The sequence below is a fragment of the Artibeus jamaicensis genome, unplaced genomic scaffold (assembly GCF_021234435.1).
Source record: "Artibeus jamaicensis isolate MK-2021 breed Jamaican fruit bat unplaced genomic scaffold, CSHL_Jam_final contig_387, whole genome shotgun sequence".
In the NCBI taxonomy this organism is placed as follows: Eukaryota; Metazoa; Chordata; class Mammalia; order Chiroptera; family Phyllostomidae; genus Artibeus; species Artibeus jamaicensis.
This window is the reverse complement of record NW_026521812.1, coordinates 44,110,413-44,124,994: the sequence shown is the minus strand read 5'-3', so window position 1 is coordinate 44,124,994 and position 14,582 is coordinate 44,110,413. Positions and strand designations below refer to the sequence as shown.

At 41.2% G+C, this 14,582-nt stretch overlaps 1 protein-coding gene across 2 annotated transcripts; it reads right to left on the bottom strand.

Annotated features, from left to right (window-relative positions):
- Positions 1 to 625: 625 nt before the first annotated feature.
- On the bottom strand, positions 626 to 7,512 carry TENT5A (terminal nucleotidyltransferase 5A). Of its 2 annotated transcripts, none has more exons than XM_053664891.1 (3): positions 7,189 to 7,512; positions 6,438 to 6,996; positions 626 to 5,361 (listed from the first exon to the last, which is right to left on the bottom strand). In XM_053664891.1, the coding sequence occupies exons 1-3, from the start codon at positions 7,206 to 7,208 to the stop codon at positions 4,585 to 4,587; spliced, it is 1,356 nt and encodes a 451-aa protein (XP_053520866.1). In that variant the 5' UTR covers positions 7,209 to 7,512; the 3' UTR covers positions 626 to 4,584. The 2 variants fall into 2 exon arrangements, with proteins under 2 accessions (XP_053520866.1, XP_053520867.1); XM_053664892.1 differs by having other exon boundaries at positions 7,244 to 7,512.
- Between the last annotated feature and the right edge of the window lie 7,070 nt (positions 7,513 to 14,582).

The following is a 14,582-nucleotide window of genomic DNA, read 5'->3' as shown; positions in this document are numbered from 1 at the left end:
CCAGTATTAAGAAAGTCTCCAAAATTACACAAAGAAAAAATTTTATTAATAAATAAATGGATGCCCCTGGTGATCTGAACAGGTGAGGTTATATTAAATGTTAGACAAAAGGATGATTTCTTTGAACCCCGAATACATATACATACACACGAAGTATAATATATTAGATCCTATGATTGTTCTACCTTTTACTTCCCTCAATAACACTATAAAGCCCCAAGTAGATAATATATGTGTATATAACACCACTGAAAACCAAATCACAGAACTTGGGCTCCTCATGAAAACCAAGGATCACTCAGGGATACTGGAGCCCTGTAGTCCAAATACAGGAGTCTCTACTGATAATGAAAAATAGCTCTTATATCTAAGTGGCTTAACACTGTTAAGTTAATGCCCAGATAAAAAATTTTGGAACTCATCAGTTAGATTCTTCTGGAGCTAACTGAGCCAGTTAGAAATGAACTGGCTGAAAGCTGAACACTTTAATTTATTGAACTCCAATCAGAAAGTTGCTGAAGACTGTCTACCCCCACATCTATCCTGTCTTTTCTCATGGATACAGGTTGCAATTCAGAGGACACAGTCTCTAGCCAATGCAGACACCAAAGATAACAGACACGAATGAATAGAAAAAAATAACTTCTTTTTATTTACAAAAAAAATCCAAATATTGGATGCTGTAAACAAAATTCACAATCTGTTCCCTCTAGCACTGATTCAAACATGTCAGTTTTTAAGAATCCATTCTCCATCAACTCCTTTTCTGCCTGTGACACAGTCTAAAGTAAAAATATTCCAAAAGAGTGACCCAAGGTGCAGCTTGCTGCAGTAGGACGTCTCAGAGTCTCAGAGGAGGCAATGGTTGGAGAGAGAGACAGCCAGCGGGCAGAGCCTCTTTCATTCTGCAGGGCCGTGCAGCAAGTTACCGCAACATCTTCCAACTTTGTGCTTTTACCATGTACTTTGTTAGCAAGCCATTATTACAACAAAATATGACACAGAAATTCTTTCTTAGCACTGAAAAGGCTATGCTATAAGAAATCTTAAAGAAAGATTATATTCAAATAGGTGCTATATATGAAATTACTTTTTTTGGCTTTTTGGTTTCATCTAACACACTTTGTCTTCAAACAACAAAAAAGCATATTTTGACTGCAGATAGCTTTCAACATAATACATTTCATTTACAGAATAGTTCACAATATTTATTTGACAAACATTGCATTGAAAACAACTTTATGCACAGTAAAGCAACCAACGATAAGCAAACAGAGAGGGGTGGGAAAAACAGTATGTTCACTTTTCTTTGCATTTCTTCCTCGGCTTGGCTTACAGATATTCTTCCACCCTGCAATTTTTTGGAGCCATGTTAAAATAGTCCACCTAATATTAAAGTGAGCATATACTTGACCCTATTTCTAGAAAGGAAAAGTCCCTCTCAATGTAGGTAGGATTTCTTGAGGCAACTCTATTTCCTGCAAATGAAGTAAACTTTTTAAAAGGGCATTTTCACAGGTTAAGTGTCCTTTGACATGCCAGAATGGACAGGTGAGAAGAACCTTCAGAAGATAAAACTTCTTCCTGTTTAAGTTAACAGCACACTAGGCCAGATAAACACAAAAGCAAGCAAATCACAGGCACTAATCAGGAGTCGAGAGCTGTTCTTTTCTCTGACCTATACGCATGAATCTTTTTCAGCAGACATTCAATTTTTTAGGCCACACATCCACAAAGAGAGACATATATTCCACTGTTTGTTGAACTACATATGCACAAGACTATAGTACATACAAAGGAGAAATAAATTATATATAAGTTTTAAAGTAAATGTTGAAGGTTGTCTTGAGTACAACCTATTCTATCTGAATGACAGGTGCTGGCACTTCCAACTATGCTACCAACCCTGGAGTAAGCAAGGGCATAAATATTTGAGAAAATAAATGAAAAATATGTTTTCAAATAAGACCCCTCCAAACAAAAATCTGTCATAAATTAACAACAGGTTGTTGCTGTGGAAGAGTCAGGAATCTCTAGCCTCTTTTCAAAATAATGGACAACTAATTTGTCGAGAGTTAGGATGAGAAGGAAAAAGGCAGATTACCAGCTGCTCTGATGTTACTGAGTGTTCTTAGTTTTCCTTTAGAAAACTTCCAAAAAGGTGGGCAGGTGGAACTCTGGCTTCTGACAGTTAAGTATCAGGCTTATTCTGCAAATGAAATAATATTTCCTGGGACCTCACGATTTTTCAAACCCAGGAATGGAGAGAGGGAGACTGAGGCAACATGGGAAAAGGAAGAGTTCCCTAGGAAATAGTGAGTGGCAGTGCAGTAGCTGTTTACAGCTTGGACAGAATTCACAGGGAAGCTGCTACAGCAAACCCATCAAGTTCCTGTTAAGGCTTCAAGAAGGATGTGCAAAAGGTGATTTGGGTAGATTAATTTGGCATTGACCATCTGAGTGATGTCCAGATAACAAACAAATTACACTGCCAAATAAGATGACGCTAGTCTTTTTCCCAAACCATCTTAATTGATCACAAAAATCTGGTTGGTTCTTCATAGAAATTATCATAGTAAGCAGTCATCCATTAGAGTTGGCAGGGATTATGTTGGTGTTTCATAATACAAAGAGAAGGTTTTTATGTGTTAGTTTTATTTTTAATAAACTCATTTTCAGAGAACAGTGTCCAAAGGAATTTAGGGCTGGGAGAAGAAATAGTGTTAGGATCAGGTGTGACTGAACTGAAAGAGTAATGCCAGTTCATTTCACAAAACTGTGACTGGTTTCTTGGGAAAGAGAAAATAAAGTTGGATTTGATTCAATGAGAAGTGATTTGAATTTAAAGTACAGTACTAAATATTTAAATGCAGTGTGACAACCAGATCGATGATGTTTCATATTGGCATAAATTCATAAAATTTTATATATAATATATATCTCATATAAATTTTAAGCAATTGTGCAAATACTCTTTAAAAAGGGTCATTTCACATTTACTAAATTCTAGTGGTCTTGAAATGCAAAATGCATTCATTAAAAATTAATTTAAATATTAATAAGTAGTGTTCAGATCACCAGAAATTCTTTTTAGCAGTCAGAAATTTAAATAGACTATCATGGATCCATGACCCACTGGATTATACACCATGGAAACATGCAAGTATTACAAAAAAATAAAAGGGTTCAAACCTTCAAAATGGTATTTCAATATATATATATTAAAAAAAAAGGGCTCTGCCAAACAAATATTCTCCCATTTGTGGAATTCTATGGCTCACAAAACAAGGGAAAAAAACATTAGAACTGTATAATCTCTTTTCTTCCTATCAAATATATTACTTGTTTCCTCCTTCATTTGTTTTAACATTTTAGATGTGGGTTTTAATTCATCACTGCAATATGCCCACGTCTCATGTCATCCTGTTGAAAACATAAAAACACACAGTATTTAAACATTTCCTATTTGCTACATTATTCTAGACCATAGTCAATGTATTGTGTGAATATATTCATATCACAAATATGTATATATACACACATAGTATACATACACATACACATATATCTGTAATATCACACCGACACTTGTTAACTCTGTACAAGTATTTGCCAAGAAAAAATAGGGCATTTCCTCCACCATTCACAAGCTTATGTGTTGTTTTATTTTCTTCTGTAGTCCCTGATAAAATAAAATAATCATTAAACCATAAAAATGTTCTACTTCAAATTTTCAGAAGGCAACAGGCACTTTGATGTATATTGGTGTGTAACAAATATAGTAACTCTTTATATATTCTATTATCTCTCTTCTATTTGGGTATTTTTATCTGTTAAATCTTTGGTCCTTGAGCATACTTTCTTTGCTACAGCTGTTTTTGCTTGCATTTTCACATTTTAAAAATGCAAGCTATGCATGCAGCTGGAAATAATGGATTGTGTCATCATAAGTTCTGCTGTTTGTTATGAAAACTGCACCAACCTACTACTGTTCACTTGGAGTAAGCCATTTTCGTTAACGCAATAGGATAGTTTCACAGAAAGCACTTGCTATAAGCTTCAGGTAACAATCCCAATGTTAGAGCTCCCCTTCTTCCTGCATTATTACTATCTGAACTCCTGATTTGATAATTAAGTTGGGGTGAGATCTTTTTTTTCTTTATATTTTCCCTTTTGTGAATTCCATCTTATAAGAAACTCCACCTTTTTTTCCTATGGCAAAGCTATGGGAGCAAGGTACAGCAAACCCATATTGTCATTAAGCATGTCTTCCCTCATTAATTTAGGAGAACCTGGTTCCTTTCAGTGACAGGTCTCTTTTGTTTCAGGATAGAATTCAACTGGGTAGGAGGATCAGGTGCGTGGGTTGATGGTGGGTGGGGATCATTTTGAGATCATGCTCCCATACCTAGAAAAGGATCTACAAGCTTTGCCAAGCTTAAAACCAGGAGCAGATCATCATTGCACAAAACATATCCCTAATCAGGACTGGGTCATTTAACCTTTTTTTCTTCTTCTTCTTCTTTTTTTTTTCTTTTCTATCTTGTCTGAAATGGCTTCCCACAGGACGTTTTTAAATGGTTCTTAATTGCAGGGTAGCCAAGTAGAGTATGTCTGTTGCTGGCATGTGAATACTGGCTGAACCTGTGCAATGTAGTAATTGCTAAAATTGGCATCTGCTACATAGGGGGCCGGCTGGTAATAGCACGTGACATTAGCCACATTAGGGATGACATTTTGGTCAGCTAGCACCCGGATAGCCAGCATTGTGATAAGGTTTAAAGTCTGTCTTCTTTCATGTCCCATCAGGCACACTGTACTCTCATTCACCACTCCATGAAGGGTCATAAGATAGTCATACTTGCGGTCTTCCAATCCCACGAAGTGGTTCTGCAAATAGGACTCCAGTTTCCTCTGCTGCTCTCCAATGTCTGAGAAGTCGATGAAAAACCTGGAACACATATACCTCTGAAGGGTCTTGATCTCATCAGAGGCAGGCCTAAAACCCCTCACTAAGAGGTTGCAGTACTTAAGCAGGCCTCCGCCTCTGATTTCCTCTGGGTTCCTGGTGGCAATGATCTTGTTACAAAGGTGATCAAAAGCTTCATGGAAATCGCCATAGACGCTCTCACCGATTATTGTGGGGTGAAATGTTTCAGTCATTGGGTTCTCTGAACATTCGTAAAAGAGGAGAAGAGAGTCTAATTTGATTTGAAAAGAATCTACACTAAATTCAAACTGCCTCCGGAGGGAATCCACAAATTTCAGTTCCACATTTTTGCCACTGTTGTTTGACAGGGATATAAGACTCCATCGGTCAGAGTCATTGCATACTTTAACCATTTTCTGCACATAAGCTTCCTACAATTCAAAAGACAAAACAAGAAGATCAGCATACCTAGAAAAAATAATAAACAAACACATTTTCTTCACAGATCAGATTTATTTTGCTCCTTCCCTTTCATTTTGTCAAATTTCAGCAAAACACTACTTAGGCGCTTTAAACAGTTTCTGAAAACGGGGAAAAAACACATTTAACGAGTGGTTTTACCGTCTGGGGGAGAGACTAGAAATAATAGTTTGAGGCTTTTGGCAGATGCAGCACAGTACTAAGAGGTTCTGTTGTCATGTCTGACTTTCAAAATGTTATTTTTTGAAAATGGCCTTACAGATACAATATTCACACAATATTGAAAAGAAAGAAGAGCATTCAGGAAAAGTTGGTCTTCCTCTCACTCTTGTCTCTAGTCACCCAGTTTTCCTCCCCGGAGACAACAGATATGATCAGTATCTTGTCTGTCCCTCTAGGAGTGCTCAGCAGTTGCAGTCAAAGTGAATTATAGTATTAGGCCATTCTGGGAGGCTGATCCCTCGAATTTTAACTAAAGGTATAAAACGCACTTTGAACCAAAGTGAGGAGGGTGGACCCACTATATCCTTAACAGACACATAAGCCAACCTCGAGAAGCACCAAGTGTGTCCTAAACACAGGGAGTCAGTCAGCTGAATGCATCTAGGAAATCTATTCACATTTTCCAATACAATATATAAACTCACTGGCTTGGTTCTCCTTCAGTTTACAATTTTCCCAAAGACTGGATCATTAAATGATTCATAAAAATGACTGACATCATTTCAATTTTCCTCTTAGAATCTACTCTGTATAAGACTCAAACAAGGAAAGCCAAGAGTTAAAAAATAAGGAGAAGGAAGAGGAGGAAGGGCAGAGGAGGAAGCAGAGAGTTGTGGCGCTGAAGCACCAAGTTAAGTAAAACAGTCAACACCGTCCACACACCTTAATTTACCCATTCAAAAAGAAATCAAAAGCACAATAAATAAACGCGCCCACAAATCTGTGGCATGTTTTCCTCTCCCCTGGCCCTCCAAACCCCAGCCCCAGCCGGGAGTGGACCCGAGCCCACGGAGGGCGACTTTACCTTGAGAGTGAGTGGTGTGATCTTCTCTTTGTTCACCCCTTCGGGTAAGAAGTCCAACAGGCAGTCGAGCACGACGTCCTTCACAGTCTGAAACTCCTCTTCTCCGCGCAGGTCAGCACAGAAGATGAGGTCCAGGTCCTTGTAGCCCAGGCCGCTGTCCTGATGCAGGACGTGGCTGGCGGCGGAGCCGTTGAGGCGCACGTCGCGGACGCCGATGTGCTTCTCGGCCAGGCGCCGCCGGACCACCTTCACGATCAGGCTCGGCTGCAGCTCGAGCGTGGGGAAGTTGCCGCGTCCGTGGATCGGGATGGTTTCACTCAGGATGCTGTCCAGTCGCTGCACTTGCTCCCAGTTCAGCACGTTGCAGTGCGCCGTTGCGCTTTCGCAATAGTCCAAGCAGAGCTCGCCGAAACCGCCGCCGTCAACGACATCGCCGCCGCTAAAGTCGCCGCCCAGGGGGATATAGGGGCTGCCGGCCAGCTCTTCCTCGGCCATGGCAAAGTAGCCTTCACCTTCTGCCATGAAGTGCCCGCCGAAAGCCACTTGGCCTTGGTCGGTCCTAAAACAGAAGAGGAGAAAGGAGCTCGATGAGGACGCGTGACGGGTACAAGACCCCGCACAGGGATGAGCGCGCCCCTTTCCCAGGACTCCCCCTTCCCCGGCTCGGCTCCGGGATTTCTCACACTCTCCCTCCCCAAGCCCCCCGCGGACCCCAGCCGCGCGCGTCGCGCCTCGCAAAGCAGCCCCGCACCAAAAGTATCGCTGATGCATCTGGAAAGCGCAAGCGGGAGTCCCGTCTGTGTCACCTGAAGACGGCCGTCCCTTCTAGGAGAGCAGCTAGCGAGGAACAGCCAAGCTCCGATAATTCTAGGAGCTGCGAGTGCGCTCACCGCCACGGCGAGCCACTTAGTCCTTCCCAGCCCCCACTCGCCAGCGGTGGACAGTCCCGCCCCTCGCCCCCGCCGCTGCCGCTTCAGCTGCGGTGGTTCCGGAGGTGGCGGCTCTCGCTGCCGCCGCAGCACCCGTCTCTGGAGCTTTAGCAGTTGTGCGTGAAAAATGTCTTCAGTAGTTTTTTTATACCGGGCATCTCCGCGCTTCCGGGCCCGGCGCCGCGCGCTGACCACACCTCCCTCATCTGCATAGGGCAACGCCCCCGCCCGCCCAGTGGACCCCGCGGGGCTGAGCGCCGTCAGCCCTGGTGAGCGGTTCCCGGGTCGCAACGCTAGTGGCTGTGTCTGTGCGTATTGTGCGTGTATTTATGCATATTTGACCTATGTACAAGTCCCCCTCACCCACACTTTATTTTCCCCTGACGATGAGACACTAAAAATGCCCAGTCCTAGGTGGTCCTCAAAACAGGATCTCAACTAAAATCCCGCAACTGCGGAAACTTCCCAAACAAAATTCTCGCTGGATACAGCGCGTTACAGCTTATTGATGGGGCGCCAAAGATTCTTCATGAACTGTGGTGCGACCGTTTACTTCATTAATAAACCCGGTGTCGGGGTGAGCTAGAGTCCACTTGTCCTCGCCAATCAACCTCTGTGCTTGAGAGGAAGGGCTTGCTCTTCGAGTTTCGTTTCTCGAAAAGTCGGGAAGCCTCGCAGCGCCTGGGGGGCCAGAGGCGGCGCGGGGGCGGGGCCGCGAACGTGCGTCCCACTTTTGCGCCCGAGAAGCTCCGAGCGTCTGGAGCAGGTTGGTCCCTGAGCAACGCCCCGGGGGCTCGCGCCGGGGAGCTGCGGAGCGTCCTGGACTAGGCGGGTCTAGAGCGAGGCGCGGGAAGCCCACGGTCGCTTTGGCGCCCAGAGCCGACCCGGCCACACCGTGGCGCGTTCTCTCACTGAGTGCCCAAGGGGGCGAAGCGCGTTTCTCCCACGGAGCGAAGGTTTGCCTTTTTCTGGTGGATGGCAATGTGAAATGTAGTTTTCCACCAAACGTGAAAGTACAAGTTTAAAGGATAAAAGTTTCTTCCCCTAGCTTCCACCCCTTCAACAGTGCGGAAGGAGGGTAATCTTTGCTAGAAAGCTCCCCACTATCACCTGGCTACCTATTCCCGCCGGTCGCTGTCTCTTCCCCAACAAGAGTAACTTTCACGTAGACGCTACGAGACGCTGAGGTGGGGGCTAAAGAGAGCGCGCTCCCACCAAAGCTGCGTGCCTTGGGGGGGCTCCGGACGGTCACCCGCGGAGCATCCAGCTGCGTGACAACGCCGCCCCCTGCTGGTACCCTGCAGAGCTGTGTCCCAAAACGGAGAAACTGGCTGAACTTTAGACGGAGGCCATTATCTTTCAGGTCTGTGGGGGCGTCACAGACCAGCGGCTAAGAAGACAACCATACAATTCTCATAGGTCAATGCCTCCCCAGAAACAGACTGTCCAGCCATCCACTCTATACAGGCATTCAGAAAAGTTGAATCTTTGTGTGTATATGGTTTGACTACCTATTATTAACTGCCAGGAACCAAGCTAGATGCTGAGGATTTAAAAATGACATTTCACAGTCTAATGGACATGCAAGATGAATACATAAGTAGTGTTCAACTGAACATGTGTTAGGAGAGAAGTTTGATCTGACACAATAGTGGGCTAACTAGGATTGGGGAAACTGGGAGAGAAGAGCAAAAGATAATAGTTGTTTGGCTTTCTTTCGATTGCCGAGGAAGAAGGAGAAAAGGGGTTATCAGCAAAGGAGGCACTATAAGAGAATTAGAAAATGCTTGAGGAAGGCTGTATAAACTACCACGGTAAGAAGTCATATTGACAGTGCATTTGGATAAGGTTTATGGAGGTTCTAGGAACTTACTGATCAGTTCTGGGCCTAATTCTTTATGCGTAAAACCACATTTATTTTTCAATTCAAGAAGGTATTCTATGTCAGAGATTTGGAAACAGATACCTAGAGATAAAAAGATTTGCCCAAGTTTCATGGCTAATGGTTGGGTCAGGCCTTAAACTCAACTCGTTTAGCTTTGACTGCTATTTAGCCATGATTTTCAAGAACAGGATGTCTGTATCTTGCCAGTACTTTCTATTTGGAAGGCAAGACCCATACAAATAGGAAAAAAATATTTAAAAGAAAAACAAAAGGCCTGTTCAAAATGTTCTCCCCCTCGAAGGCCAATCTGAATTCTTCCCCTTCTAGAAAGAAGGCCAAAGATGTAGATCACACATGAGATACACTGCACTGAAAAGAAGCAAGAGGTCAGCCCCACTGCCATTATTTCGTACTTTATTTTAACCCTTCCTCAAAAAAAAAAAAAAAAAAAGGAGGGGGGAAGAAAAAAAAGAATCTCTGAGCTGGTGAGTACCTGCACTTCATGCATGCCCAATATTTTATTCTGCAGAGCTAAAGGAACCTGCATATTAGCAAGTTGCCCATGTGATCCTGACACATGGAGCCCAGCCATACTTTGTACTACACTGGTAACAGCCCTTCAGCTTTGTTCTCTAGGTTGGGACCCTCTTCCAAGCAGAGGCATTCTCTGCCCAGCTGCTCTGAAGGCCTCTACCAAGAATGAAGGGCATGGCTGAGAGACAGAAGTGTATGAAGCCAGATATGGAGGGTCTGCTATGCATGAGACCTTTTACTGGGGAAAAGATGGATTTCAACAGTGGTGGAGCAAGACCCCTTCTCCTAAGTTGCCAGGGCTTTGTGGCTAACACTTCCTTAACCCTTCAGCAAAGCATTCCCCACTCCCAAACTGTAACTTTTCCCCTTCACTGTAACCTTCCAAATCTCCATATCCAGGCCCTACCTCTTGCATTAGGACATCTTACTTTTAGCAGTGCCTTAGTGGTGCTTTTACTGGTTCGTATGTGCCTGATTCATAGTGGCCATTTTATATAGATTGTTGAGTTAAAGCATTTGTTGGCTTCTTTTGTCCCTCTTTTCCCTGTCTTCAAATAGAGATGATATTTACATTCTGGGAAGAAAAAAAACATTCATCCTTATATAAAATTGCAAATTTTGAAATTGCAAAGCATTTATTTTTTCCTAGCTAACCAAAATACCTATCAAATGAGAAAGTTTATGCTTTCAGACACATTCACAGCCATCTCTCAACACAGTTAGTCTTAGATTAAAATTAGGTGCAGAGTTGCAATTTTCTCTTCAGTCTTTAGCTTCTGAACCTGTTTGGTGAATATTTACTTTTCCCCATTTAAAAGGCAAAAATCTATGGCAATATGATGTTCTAAATTTCTACCTGACATTTTTAAAAGAAAACTTGACATTCATTTTTTTGGGAAAAAGTACTTATGATTAATTAGTTGATCTAAAAGTTGTAGTAACAATCACCATAATCACCATCTGGACTTATCACCATAAGAAGAAATTCATTTTTAGCCTTAATAATGGTTAACATTATTTAGTTTGTTATAATGTGGCAAGCAGTGTGCTCAGTATTTTATATACATTATATCTTTTATACTTTCTTCAAATATCAGAACTTTAAGTTATTATATTCCCATTTTCGAGATAGGCAGAATCAGGCAAATGATAGTTAAGTAACTTACAGAAGTGGAAGAGCCTTGGTTCAGACCCATCCATGCAAGTGGCTGCTCTCCTAGTCCCTTTCATTCTTAAGTCTGTCTTTTCCCTGTCCTCTCATTTTCCTTTTTGACTTAAAACTGAAATGGACTGCATTCTGCTCCTTCCTTCTTTACACATTCTGAATGTTCATCTTGGACATAACATTGAGAATCAAAATGTTTTATCCTGAAACAACTGTTGAGAACCAGAATGTATAGACGTAACTGGACTTGTGGGAGTTTCTTCCCCAGCTGTGAATGACCTGCCTTCATGAAAGTTGAGAGCTAGCAAGCTAAGCAGCCTTAGAGAGAGCTGGCAAGAAACATCACTAACACTGAAGCACCAGCTGAGATTTGGAGACTGCTCCAGGTTTACTTAGCAGTTGTACTACCTTTTCCATTTTGCTTTGTTTTCTGTCTTCTCACAAATGGTGAAAAACAAATACCATATGATCTCACCTTTAACAGGAGCCTAAACAACAAAACAAACAAACAAGCAAAATATAACCAAAGACACTGAAGTGGAGAACAGGCTGACAGTGACCAGAGTGAAGATGGTAAGGAATTTCAGGGGAAAAGGGGAAAGGTTTACAGGAACAAATATAAAGGACACATGGACAAAAACAAGATGGGGAGTGGAAATGGGAGGGAGGTGGGGATGGGATGGCTGGGGGTGGGCTGGGATGGGAGTAAAAGACAGAAAACTGTACTTGAACAACAATTAAAATAAATTAAAAAAAGAAGATAGCAAACAAACAAATATGTAACGATTTCCACAAGCTCATACCCAGAAAGAGAGAGAGCCCAGAAAGCTGCAGTTCAGCCTACAACTTCTCTCTCCCACAGCACTCCAGCCAATGTCTTCCCATATTCTCGTCTCCTCCTTGATCTTTTCACACCTGCCCTCTCTACTCTCTCCATGGATTTTCCACCTTCCACTGCTTCTGCTCTGTGCTCCTTTTCACAAAAAGTGATATGAGCCTTTAAAAGCACCTTAAGCCTAGGCAGAGCAGTGGCAATGTGAAGAATTTGAGCCACCCTCCACCCCTTGCCATATGACTGCTTTTATAGGGCAAGTCCTAGTGTTCGCTAAGGCCATGAACGGACAGACAGGCATCCTTTGGTAGAAACATGCATATGCAGATCTCTACACTGCAGAGGAAACTGAAGATCTCTCTGCTGTCCAGTTAGTGTTAAGAAGCAACTAATCAAAGTGCTTCATGTAGAAATTAAAACTCACTTGTGAAGCTAAATTACAGTAGTCCCTCTTTACCCTTGGTGTTTCTTTGTGTAGTTTCAGTTACCTGCAGTCCAAAAATATTAAATGGAAATTCCAGAAATAAACATTCATAAGTTTTAAATTGCTCACCATTCCAAGTGGTGTAATAAAATCTCTTGAGGTCTCACTCTGTGGGACATAAATCACCTCTTTGTCCAGCATCTCCACACTGTAGATGCTCCTCTCTGTTAGTCACCTAATAGCCTCTTCGTTGCCTCGCAACGGGTGTATTCAACTAACTCTTATTTAACTTAGTAATTGACCCCAGAGCACAAGAATAGTGATGCTGGGAATTCGGATATGCCAAAGAAAAGCTGTAAAGTGCATGTACGTATGTGTAGGAAAAAAAACACAACAGTATATTTAGGGTTTAGTGCTATCTCAATTTGTATGGTTTCAAGCATCCACTGGGAGCCTTGGAACATAATCCCCATCAATAAGGAGGGACTATTGTACCTATTTTCTCAAGAAAATGGTGCCTATGAAATGCTTTCCCCCATGTTTCTTCAAGGAAATAACAAATATTTATTCAGGATTTATCGAAGGCCAGAAACAGCCTAAGTCATACAACTTCTAGGTTAGTTTGGAAATAGCAGTCCAACTTTTTTTTTTTGGTATGGTTATTACCAGCCAAGATGTTAACTTTTATAGCTTTAAACTGTTCATTTTTTTTCTATGCTATCTCATTTTACTTTTATTTATTGATTGGAATTTTTTATTGTTCAGTTATAGTTATCCAACCTTTGTCCCCTTTGCTTTCCCCTGCACCACCCCTTACACACTCCCACAGTCAGTCCCTGCCCCACCACCATTGTCTGCGCCATGAGTCCTCTGTTCATGTTCCTTTTCTTGCCCTTTCTCCCTCTTTTCCCCGTTACCCCCCGTTCCCCCTCCCCTCTGGTCACTGTCATTTTGTTCTCTATTTCCAAGTCTCTGGTTCTATTTTGCTCATTTGTGTGTTTTGTTAATTAGGTTCCACTTATAGGTGAGATCATATTGTATTTGTCTTTAAAATTATCTGACCAATGTGCAGTCCAAATTTTAAAGATGAAGAAAGGCTGGATGATTTTCCTTAAATTAATGTACTTATGAAAAAAATTAGTTAAATTCGGTTGTTCTCAACCATGGGCTAACACCTCTTTCTCTTGATCCCACTGTTTAATCTGACATTGGTGCCAGTGAATTAAAATGATCGGTAACAAATAGTGTGAAGGGGTACTCTACCTATACACATATTTTTTGTGTGTAGACTAAATTCTCACCTGTGAACATCTTATAGAGCATTTTTACTCTACCATTAAGCACCTTATAAGTGTAATTTCCTAAGGTGTTATTTTAAATAATATTTATATGAAGTTTATGACCACATAAAAATCTATCCATTGTCTTGATTAGTGATCTTAGGAAATTCAATATGAAAGCTACAAATATGACACGCAAACCTATATTATCACTCTTAAAATCAAACTTCATATAGATTGTTCTTCGATAAAGTTCTTTATCACTAAGACTAACCAGTATTTTCTTGTACTATCAGTGCTTGTTAGGCCAGAAGTTCTTCCTGTTTTGACATGTTGGTGAAATGCTTACAGTTTCAATCAGTGTTGCAAGTCCCATGGACCAGACTGTTTTGCTTACTCTAAACAAAAGAGACATTCAAAAGTTGTATTCATTAGGCAAAATGTAAACTAGAAATATATGTATATTTTCAAACACTACCAAATATGAATAAGTAAATTTCTTACCCCAAAGTAATATTTGTATTATAAGTTTTTCCTTCTGCAAGTTTTTAGTGGAAGAATGTTTAACATCTCTGAAGAAAATGTTGATGTTTACTTACGGTGCTTGTAAAACTTTGAGAAGTGCACAAGAAAGAATATAATAAATTATCCTCTTTTCTAAAAGGAATTAGGCCTAAAATATTCATGTCTGTTGTAGAAAAAATAAAAGACCATCTTCTATGGGTATGTCCAGCTCGTATACTTAATGAGGTATACCTAGGCAGAAATACCTAATGGATATACCTACAGGTAGGTATAACCATTATCTTATACCTGATATACCTATGGATATACCTAGTGAGGTATATCCAGCTCATATACCTAATTAGATATACTCATATACCTAACATATGGATATATTTGGAGATACTTTAAAAATCATATCTATTCATTTTGCTAGCACCATTTGATATGTCAAATTCAGAAATTTTGTAACTACCACAGAATTTGTAGCAGTTATGGAATCAGTATATTTACTCATATGCATAAACCATTCATTGATTCAGTAATAACTTTTCTATAACTACTTTTTATTGACTTTTTCTATTAATTTCCT